The sequence below is a fragment of the Ascaphus truei genome, chromosome 3, assembly GCF_040206685.1.
Source record: "Ascaphus truei isolate aAscTru1 chromosome 3, aAscTru1.hap1, whole genome shotgun sequence".
NCBI classification, from domain to species: Eukaryota; Metazoa; Chordata; class Amphibia; order Anura; family Ascaphidae; genus Ascaphus; species Ascaphus truei.
This window is the reverse complement of record NC_134485.1, coordinates 7,893,569-7,904,872: the sequence shown is the minus strand read 5'-3', so window position 1 is coordinate 7,904,872 and position 11,304 is coordinate 7,893,569. Positions and strand designations below refer to the sequence as shown.

Below are 11,304 nucleotides of genomic sequence, written 5' to 3'. Positions count from 1 at the left end.
GGGGGGAGAGGTGATTTGGGGAGGGGGAGAGGTGATGCCGCTGGGGAGGGGGGATTTGGGGAGGGGGGAGAGGTGATTTGGAGCGGGGAGGGGGAGAGGTGATGCCGCTGGGGAGGGGGGAGAGGTGATTTGGAGCGGGGAGAGGTGTGTGTGTGTGTGTGTGTGTGTGTGTGTGTGTGTGTGTGTGTGTGTGTGTGTGTGTGTGTGTGTGTGTGTGTGTGTGTGTGTGTGTGTGTGTGTGTGTGTGTGTGTGTGTGTGTGTGTTTTATTTATTTTTTTGGACCTTTGGCCCGTCACTCCGCCTCAGGCCAATGAGAGGTGTGGGGGGCGGGCCAAGGGGGTGGTGTGAGTGTGTGAGGCCAATGAGAGGTGTGCGGGGGCGGGCGGGCCAAGGGACCAATGAGATTGCCGCTAGGGACACCGGACATCCAGACAGGCAGGCAAACATACAGTGCTTTCACTAATATAGTATAAAAGAAGATAATATATATATATATATATATATATATATATATATATATATATATATATATATATATATATATATATATATATAGCAACTGTAAATATTACTGTATGTTCATTTGCATGTCTTAGACAGGTCTGCAACCCTGTCTTTCCCCATTGTCACCCAGCATACAGCACTTCCACTGCAGCAAGGGATTCTGGGAAATGACATGCAAATGAGCACTCAGTGCCACCTTTTGTCTCAAGCTCGTATTACACAAGCCAATCCTCAAGCCAATGCATGCTGTTTTAAACACAGCTTTTAAACAGAGGCTGGGATGAGATGCAAAGCCATTAGACCTACTCACATACATGTTCCAACAGTGTGAGGCTGGTCTTAATGGCAAAGCAGGTTTGAGACTAGACTAGGTAATCACCACTGTCATTAAGGTTATGGTGGGTAAAAAAAGTGACAAAAACCCTCCACAGTAAAGCATAAAGCAACTGTAAATATTACTGTATGTTCATTTGCATGTCTTAGACAGGTCTGCAACCCTGTCTTTCCCCATTGTCACCCAGCATACAGCGCTTCCACTGCAGCAAGGGATTCTGGGAAATGACATGCAAATGAACATATCCACACGCATATACATACACACATACATGCACATGCACTAATGTGTTAATATTAAATAACACAAGGATAAAAAAATACGTTAATGGGAGGAAAACTAAAACAAAGTTAGTTAATGAGAGTTTAGGTCTATACTGCACAGAGCGCGTCACAGCAGTTATATACGGGACACTCATATAAATAACAAATCATACAAATAGCACATAAAGGGAATAAGCGCTTCAGACATAAAAGTAACATTTAGGAAGAGGAGTCCCTGCTCCCAGGAGCTTACAATCTAATTGTTAGGTAGGGAGAACGTACAGAGACAGTAGGAGGGAGTTCTGGTAAGTGCGTCTGCAGGAGGCAGGCTTTATGAGGTGTATATTTGACCACACTGTGTTCCTGATCAGATTGATCTGAATACGCATGATCCAATCTATTACCCCATGGGGGGCATTTGAGTTTTTTTATTTTCCTCAATCTTTGCTATTAGTACATCTGCACTGTGTATATGTTATACATGAGTCCCTGGCACTGTGACAGTGCTGTGCTATCCAGGCTGTGTGATGTCGCGACACTCCCCCTGACTCAGCTCAGCTCTCCTGCATGGCCATTGTCACTGCTCACACACTTCTCACCGTGTGTGTCTGAGTCTCTGACTTGTCCTCACAGAGTGAGCGCTATGTAAGGGGGCGCTTAGTTAGCGCTCACTCCTTACTGCACAGGGCAGGGGCAGTGTGAGGGATAGAGCAAAAGGGACGGGGGTAGCCTGGGGGTAAATAGGACAGTCACAGGGGTTACTGACAGAGACCCTAAATCTGCCCTCCCCCCCACGTGCCATACCCCTCCCCCCACGTGCAGCACACCCATCCCCCCCACGTGCAGCACACCCATCCCCCCCACGTGCAGCACCCAGTGTAATACCCGCAGAACATGTGCGCTGCGCTCCCCCGGACTTACCGCGGAGATCCCTGCACAGCGCGGTGGGCGCTGCTGGTTCTCACCCTCCTTATACCGCCGGCGGCTGCTAAAGGTATAGCGCTAGTATGGGACTGGGTGTGAGTAATGTGTATAACCTGCGCCGGGGGATGCGAGTAATGGGTATAACCTGCGCAGGGGGATGCGAGTAATGGGTATAACCTGCGCAGGGGGATGCGAGTAATGGGTATAACCTGCGCAGGGGGATGCGAGTAATGGGTATAACCTGCGCAGGGGGATGCGAGTAATGGGTATAACCTGCGCAGGGGGATGCGAGTAATGAGTATAACCTGCGCCGGGGGATGCGAGTAATGGGTATAACCTGCGCCGGGGATGTGAGTATGAGTATAACCTGCGCCGGGGGATGCGAGTAATGGGTATAACCTGCGCCGGGGGATGCGAGTAATGAGTATAACCTGCGCCGGGGGATGCGAGTAATGAGTATAACCTGCGCAGGGGGATGCGAGTAATGGGTATAACCTGCGCAGGGGGATGCGAGTAATGGGTATAACCTGCGCAGGGGGATGCGAGTAATGGGTATAACCTGCGCAGGGGGATGCGAGTAATGGGTATAACCTGCGCCGGGGGATGCGAGTAATGAGTATAACCTGCGCAGGGGGATGCGAGTAATGGGTATAACCTGCGCCGGGGGATGCGAGTAATGAGTATAACCTGCGCCGGGGGATGCGAGTAATGGGTATAACCTGCGCCGGGGGATGCGAGTAATGAGTATAACCTGCGCAGGGGGATGCGAGTAATGGGTATAACCTGCGCCGGGGGATGCGAGTAATGAGTATAACCTGCGCAGGGGGATGCGAGTAATGGGTATAACCTGCGCCGGGGGATGCGAGTAATGGGTATAACCTGCGCAGGGGGATGCGAGTAATGGGTATAACCTGCGCAGGGGGATGCGAGTAATGGGTATAACCTGCGCAGGGGGATGCGAGTAATGGGTATAACCTGCGCCGGGGGATGCGAGTAATGGGTATAACCTGCGCAGGGGGATGCGAGTAATGGGTATAACCTGCGCAGGGGGATGCGAGTAATGAGTATAACCTGCGCAGGGGGATGCGAGTAATGGGTATAACCTGCGCAGGGGGATGCGAGTAATGGGTATAACCTGCGCAGGGGGATGCGAGTAATGGGTATAACCTGCGCAGGGGGATGCGAGTAATGAGTATAACCTGCGCAGGGGGATGCGAGTAATGGGTATAACCTGCGCCGGGGGATGCGAGTAATGGGTATAACCTGCGCCGGGGGATGCGAGTAATGAGTATAACCTGCGCAGGGGGATGCGAGTAATGAGTATAACCTGCGCCGGGGGATGCGAGTAATAAGTATAACCTGCGCCGGGGAATGCGAGTAATGAGTATAACCTGCGCAGGGGGATGCGAGTAATGAGTATAACCTGCGCCGGGGGATGCGAGTAATGGGTATAACCTGCACCGGGGATGCGAGTAATGAGTATAACCTGCGCCGGGGATGTGAGTAATAAGTATAACCTGCGCCGGGGATGTGAATAATGAGTATAACCTGCGCCGGGGGGTGTGAGTAATGGGTATAACCTGCGCCGGGGATGTGAGTATGAGTATAACCTGCGCAGGGGGATGTGAGTAATGAGTATAACCTGCGCAGGGGGATGTGAGTATTGAGTATAACCTGCGCAGGGGGCTGGATGCCTGTAATATGGGATAGAGGTGTGTCCTGTATCCAGCAGCAGTAGTTACTATTACAGGTATATACACACACCCCTATAACACACGGACCCCTATAACACACACACCCCTATAACACACACACCGACACCTATAACACACACACCCCCCTATAACACACACACACACCCCTATAACAAGCACACACCCCTATAACACACACACACACACACCCCTATAACACACACACGCACCCCTATAACACACACACACACCCCTATAACACACACACACACACCCATATAACACGCACACACCCCTATAACACACACACCCCTATAATACACACACACACCCCTACAACACACACACACCCCTATAACACACACACCCCCTATAACACACACACCCCCTCCAATAACACACACACACACACCCTCCCCCCTATAACACCCCCCCTCCAATAACACACATACACACACACACACACACCCCACCGAGTGTTCGTGCTCAGCTAGTCATTATATGTAGCTACTATATCGCGCGGCACTATATACCTGACACGGTTTCACCTGACAGTCTGCACTGGGTATAAACGACTCCTACGGTCTAAGAACCAGACCTGTTTATCATTTTAAGCATATTGGGCTACTAGGAGATATGCTCCGTTTGTATTTCAGTAGGACTACTGTAATTATCTGCAAGTGACCTACGAATGCTTCTACATGTATTAAGCCAGGACCAACAACAGGCCCGGTTTGTTCTGCATTGATCCAAGCTAAATACAATTCTTAGAGCCTGCTAGCTCCATTTGATACGCATGGGACCATGCTCTGAGTGACCAATGCCTTTGCTGCACCTGTCTATATGTGGAATACCACCCCGGTCTTTAAAACCAGTCCTGTTCACAGTTCATTCTCCTACACACTCGCCGCCCTCATATTTCAGAGGGGTTTCTTTCTCCCCACAGAGTGACGTGTTTGTTGGAATGACAGGGATTATCCATACAGCTCTCCCCCCTCATTACTCCACACAGCTCTCCCCCCTCATTACTCCACACAGCTCTCCCCTCTCATTACTCCACACAGCTCTCCCCTCTCATTACTCCACACAGCTCTCCCCTCTCATTACTCCACACAGCTCTCCCCTCTCATTACTCCACACAGCTCTCCCCTCTCATTACTCCACACAGCTCTCCCCTCTCATTACTCCACACAGCTCTCCCCTCTCATTACTCCACACTGCTCTCCCCTCTCATTACTCCACACTGCTCTCCCCTCTCATTACTCCACACAGCTCTCCCCTCTCATTACTCCACACTGCTCTCCCCTCTCATTACTCCACACAGCTCTCCCCTCTCATTACTCCACACAGCTCTCCCCTCTCATTACTCCATACTGCTCTCCCCTCTCATTACTCCACACAGCTCTCCCCTCTCATTACTCCACACAGCTCTCCCCTCTCATTACTCCACACAGCTCTCCCCTCTCATTACTCCATAATTCTCTCCCCTCATTACTCCACACTGCTCTCCCCTCTCATTACTCCATACTGCTCTCCCCTCTCATTACTCCACACAGCTCTCCCCTCTCATTACTCCACACAGCTCTCCCCTCTCATTACTCCACACAGCTCTCCCCTCTCATTACTCCATACTGCTCTCCCCTCATTACTCCACACTGCTCTCCCCTCTCATTACTCCACACAGCTCTCCCCTCTCATTACTCCACACAGCTCTCCCCTCTCATTACTCCATACTGCTCTCTCCTCTCATTACTCCATACTGCTCTCCCCTCTCATTACTCCATACAGCTCTCCCCTTTCATTACTCCATACTGCTCTCCCCTCTCATTACTCCATACTGCTCTCCCCTCTCATTACTCCATACTGCTCTCCCCTCTCATTACTCCACACAGCTCTCCCCTCTCATTACTCCATACAGCTCTCCCCTCTCATTACTCCACACAGCTCTCCCCTCTCATTACTCCATACAGCTCTCCCCTCTCATTACTCCACACAGCTCTCCCCTCTCATTACTCCATACTGCTCTCCCCTCTCATTACACCATACTGCTCTCCCCTCTCATTACTCCATACTGCTCTCGACTCTCATTACTCCATACAGCTCTCCCCTCTCATTACTCCATACAGCTCTCCCCTCTCATTACTCCATACTGCTCTCCCCTCTCATTACTCCATACTGCTCTCCCCTCTCATTACTCCATACAGCTCTCCCCTCTCATTACTCCACACAGCTCTCCCCTCTCATTACTCCACACAGCTCTCCCCTCTCATTACTCCACACAGCTCTCCCCTCTCATTACTCCTAGGTGTTTTTACCCCTCGCGAGGAGAGGCCGCCATTACCGGGGCTCCCTTCCCGCCTCCCCCGGCCGCTCTTCTTCCCACCCCCTCCCCCTCTTCTTCCCACCACCCTCCCCCGGCCGCTCTTCTTCCCACCCCCGGCCGCTCTTCTTCCCACCCCCCTCCCCCGGCTGCTCTTCTTCCCACCCCCCTCCCCCGGCTGCTCTTCTTCCCACCCCCCTCCCCCGGCCGCTCTTCTTCCCACCCCCCTCCCCCGGCCGCTCTTCTTCCCACCCCCCTCCCCCGGCCGCTCTTCTTCCCACCCACCTCCCCCGGCCGCTCTTCTTCCCACCCCCCTCCCCCGGCCGCTCTTCTTCCCACCCCCCTCCCCCGGCCGCTCTTCTTCCCACCCCCCTCCCCCGGCCGCTCTTCTTCCCACCCCCCTCCCCCGGCCGCTCTTCTTCCCACCCCCCTCCCCCGGCCGCTCTTCTTCCCACCCCCCTCCCCCGGCCGCTCTTCTTCCCACCCCCCCCCCCCGGCCGCTCTCCCCTCTCATTACTCCATACTGCTCTCCCCTCTCATTACTCCATACTGCTCTCCCCTCTCATTACTCCATACAGCTCTCCCCTTTCATTACTCCATACTGCTCTCCCCTCTCATTACTCCATACTGCTCTCCCCTCTCATTACTCCATACTGCTCTCCCCTCTCATTACTCCACACAGCTCTCCCCTCTCATTACTCCATACAGCTCTCCCCTCTCATTACTCCACACAGCTCTCCCCTCTCATTACTCCATACAGCTCTCCCCTCTCATTACTCCACACAGCTCTCCCCTCTCATTACTCCATACTGCTCTCGACTGCTCTCGACCCTCCCCCGGCCACTCTTCTTCCCACCCCCCTCCCCCGGCCGCTCTTCTTCCCACCCCCCTCCCCCGGCCGCTCTTCTTCCCACCCCCCCCCCCGGCCGCTCTCCCCTCTCATTACTCCATACTGCTCTCCCCTCTCATTACTCCATACTGCTCTCCCCTCTCATTACTCCATACAGCTCTCCCCTTTCATTACTCCATACTGCTCTCCCCTCTCATTACTCCATACTGCTCTCCCCTCTCATTACTCCATACTGCTCTCCCCTCTCATTACACCATACTGCTCTCCCCTTTCATTACTCCATACTGCTCTCGACTGCTCTCGACCCTCCCCCGGCCACTCTTCTTCCCACCCCCCTCCCCCGGCCGCTCTTCTTCCCACCCCCCTCCCCCGGCCGCTCTTCTTCCCACCCCCCTCCCCCAGCCGCTCTTCTTCCCACCCCCCTCCCCCGGCCGCTCTTCTTCCCACCCCCCTCCCCCGGCCGCTCTTCTTCCCACTCCCCTCCCCCGGCCGCTCTTCTTCCCACCCCCCTCCCCCGGCCGCTCTTCTTCCCACCCCCCTCCCCCGGCCGCTTTTCTTCCCACCCCCCTCCCCCGGCCGCTCTTCTTCCCACCCCCCTCCCCCGGCCGCTCTTCTTCCCACCCCCCTCCCCCGGCCGCTCTTCTTCCCACCCCCCTCCCCCGGCCGCTCTTCTTCCCACCCACCTCCCCCGGCCGCTCTTCTTCCCACCCCCCTCCCCCGGTGCTCTTCTTCCCACCCCCCTCCCCCGGCCGCTCTTCTTCCCACCGCCCTCCCCCAGCCGCTCTTCTTCCCACCCCCCTCCCCCGGCCGCTCTTCTTCCCACCCCCCTCCCCCGGCCGCTCTTCTTCCCACCCCCCTCCCCCGGCCGCTCTTCTTCCCACCCCCCTCCCCCGGCCGCTCTTCTTCCCACCTCCCTCCCCCGGCCGCTCTTCTTCCCACTCCCCTCCCCCGGCCGCTCTTCTTCCCACCCCCCTCCCCCGGCCGCTCTTCTTCCCACCCCCCTTCCCCGGCCGCTCTTCTTCCCACCCCCCTCCCCCGGCCGCTCTTCTTCCCACCCCCCTCCCCCGGCCGCTCTTCTTCCCACCCCCCTCCCCCGGCCGCTCTTCTTCCCACCCCCCTCCCCCGGCCGCTCTTCTTCCCACCCCCCTCCCCCGGCCGCTCTTCTTCCCACCCCCCGGCCGCTCTTCTTCCCACCCCCCTCCCCCGGCCGCTCTTCTTCCCACCCCCCTCCCCCGGCCGCTCTTCTTCCCACCCCCCTCCCCCGGCCGCTCTTCTTCCCACTCCCCTCCCCCGGCCGCTCTTCTTCCCACCCCCCTCCCCCGGCCGCTCTTCTTCCCACCCCCCTCCCCCGGCCGCTCTTCTTCCCACCCCCCTCCCCCGGCCGCTCTTCTTCCCACCCCCCTCCCCCGGCCGCTCTTCTTCCCACCCCCCTCCCCCGGCCGCTCTTCCTCCCACCCCCCTCCCCCGGCCGCTCTTCTTCCCACTCCCCTCCCCCGGCCGCTCTTCTTCCCACTCCCCTCCCCGGCCGCTCTTCTTCCCACCCCCCTCCCCCGGCCGCTCTTCTTCCCACCCCCCTCCCCCGGCCGCTCTTCTTCCCACCCCCCTCCCCCGGCCGCTCTTCTTCCCACCCCCCTCCCCCGGCCGATCTTGTTCCCACCCCCCTCCCCCGGCCGATCTTCTTCCCACCCCCCTCCCCCGGCCGATCTTCTTCCCACCCCCCTCCCCCGGCCGCTCTTCTTCCCACCCCCCTCCCCCGGCCGCTCTTCTTCCCACCTCCCTCCCCCGGCCGCTCTTCTTCCCACTCCCCTCCCCCGGCAGCTCTTCTTCCCACCCCTTTCCCCCGGCCGCTCTTCTTCCCACCCCCCTTCCCCGGCCGCTCTCCTTCCCACCCCCCTCCCAATGGGTGATGTGAGGTGCAGGGGGTGAGAGGGTAATGTGAGGTGCAGGGGGGGAGAGGGTGATGGGTGATGTGAGGTGCAGGGGGGGAGAGGGTGATGTGAGGTGCAGGGGGGGAGAGGGTGATGTGAGGTGCAGGGGGGAGAGGGTAATGTGAGATGCAGGGGGGGAGAGGGTGATGGGTGATGTGAGGTGCAGGGGGGGGGAGAGGGTGATGGGTGATGTGAGGTGCAGGGGGGGAGAGGGTAATGGGTGATGTGAGGTGCAGGGGGGGAGAGGGTGATGTGAGGTGCAGGGGGGGAGAGGGTGATGGGTGATGTGAGGTGCAGGGGGGGAGAGGGTGATGGGTGATGTGAGGTGCAGGGGGGGAGAGGGTGATGGGTGATGTGAGGTGCAGGGGGGGAGAGGGTGATGTGAGGTGCAGGGGGGGAGAGGGTAATGGGTGATGAGGTGCAGGGGGGAGAGGGTGATGTGAGGTGCAGGGGGGGAGAGGGTGATGGGTGATGTGAGGTGCAGGGGGGGAGAGGGTGATGTGAGGTGCAGGGGGGAGAGGGTAATGGGTGATGAGGTGCAGGGGGGAGAGGGTGATGTGTGGTGCAGGGGGGGAGAGGGTGATGGGTGATGTGAGGTGCAGGGGGGGAGAGGGTGATGGGTGATGTGAGGTGCAGGGGGGGAGAGGGTGATGTGAGGTGCAGGGGGGAGAGGGTAATGGGTGATGAGGTGCAGGGGGGAGAGGGTGATGGGTGATGTGAGGTGCAGGGGGGAGAGGGTGATGGGTGATGTGAGGTGCAGGGGGGGAGAGGGTGATGGGTGATGTGAGGTGCAGGGGGGGAGAGGGTAATGTGAGGTGCAGGGGGGGAGAGGGTGAGGTGCAGGGGGGAGAGGGTAATGGGTGATGTCAGGTGCAGGGGGGGAGAGGGTGATGTGAGGTGCAGGGGGGAGAGGGTAATGGGTGATGTGAGGTGCAGGGGGGGAGAGGGTGATGGGGGGTGTGAGGTGCAGGGGGGGACAGGGTGATGGGTGGTGTGAGGTGCAGGGGGGGATAGGGTGATGTGAGGTGCAGGGGGGGAGAGAGTAATGGGTGATGTGAGGTGCAGGGGGGGAGAGGGTGATGGGTGATGTGAGGTGCAGGGGGGGAGATGGTGATGGGTGATGTGAGGTGCAGGGGGGGAGAGGGTGATGGGTGATGTGAGGTGCAAGGCGGGTGATTTGTGATTTGAGGTGCAAGGCGGGTGATTTGCGATTTGAGGTGCAAGGCGGGTGATTTGAGGTGCAAGGGGGATGGGATGTGTGTGGTGTGCAGGGGGGTATTGTGTGTTTGATGTGGAGGGGGAGTATTATGTGTGTGGGTGAGGGGGAGAGATGGGGGTATGAGAGATAGATGGGGAGTATTGCAAAGGTTGATAGTGAGGGGTTCTGGGGGAGATATGATGATGATGAGGTGCTGGAGGAGAGATGATGATGATGATGATTTTACCCGTGCGGCCCAATTTTTTTTTCCCTTGGAGCAGTTTGGCCCTTCTCACTTTACGAGTTGTGCAGGCCTGGTCTATACTCTTCTGCTCCTCCTTACATCTCAGGCCTAATTTCTCGCTATACATCATCCCGACTCTTGCGTTCTGCTCAAGGATGTCTTCTCTCTACCCCCTTTTGTATCTAAAGCCCTCTCCCGCCTTAAACCTTTCTCACTGACTGCCCCGCACCTCTGGAATGCCCTTCCCCTCAATACCCGACTAGCACCCTCTCTATCCACCTTTAAAGCTGCCGTTTTTTAAAATGATTTTTTCCCCCATTCAATCTGTGCATCAATACAATCTGCACACTGACACGTGATTAGCTAAGCTGCAGATCGATCCGTTCTCCTGTAATCGATCGCTTTACTCGGGGTTATTTTATTCAGTTATTGCTGCAAAACGGTACCCACAATGCAAAGTTCTGTGGGGAAGATCATGTGACCAGGCAGGCACTAAATACAATTGGTGCACTGCTAGAGAGAGAGCGGGGCTCAAGAGCCAGAGCCTGTCTCAGAAGAGGAAGGGGGTGTGACTTTGTAAATGGTTTCTATAGAAACAAAAATGCTTGCTACATTAGAATACATAAAAAATGTCTTTTAAACATAGTAAAAAAATAAAAAAATGCTACAAGTATTTTCTCATAGTACAGAACTGATTTAATTAAAAAAAAAAAAACCACGCCTAGGATATTGCTTGAGTTGCCGCTTTAATACCCATCTTAAACCCCACTTCTTTAACGAATCAAATGAGTAGCTCCGTGGCTGATGCTGTACACTTCGTACATCAGTTATGACCCGTTGCAGACGCACTTACAGAACACCTTCCTGCTCTCTGTACGTTCTTCCTACTTACGAATTAGATTGTAAGCTCTTCGGGGCAGGGACTCCTTTTCCTAAATGTCACTTTTATGTCTGAAAGCGCTTCTTCCCATGATCTGCTATTTGTATTATTTGTTCTTTATATGATTATTTCACGGTTATTACAGCTGTGAAGCGCTGTGTACA

The 11,304-nt window shown here is 56.1% G+C and overlaps 1 protein-coding gene across 1 annotated transcript in view; it reads left to right on the top strand.

Annotated features, from left to right (window-relative positions):
- Positions 1–1,958: 1,958 nt before the first annotated feature.
- LOC142491273 (nectin-1-like) overlaps positions 1,959–11,304 on the top strand; it is a 32,988-nt gene continuing 23,642 nt past the window's right edge. The window contains exon 1 of the mRNA XM_075593585.1: positions 1,959–2,096. Coding sequence (XP_075449700.1) covers positions 1,997–2,096 — 100 coding nt within the window. The 5' untranslated portion in view covers positions 1,959–1,996. The remainder of the gene's footprint in view (positions 2,097–11,304) is intronic.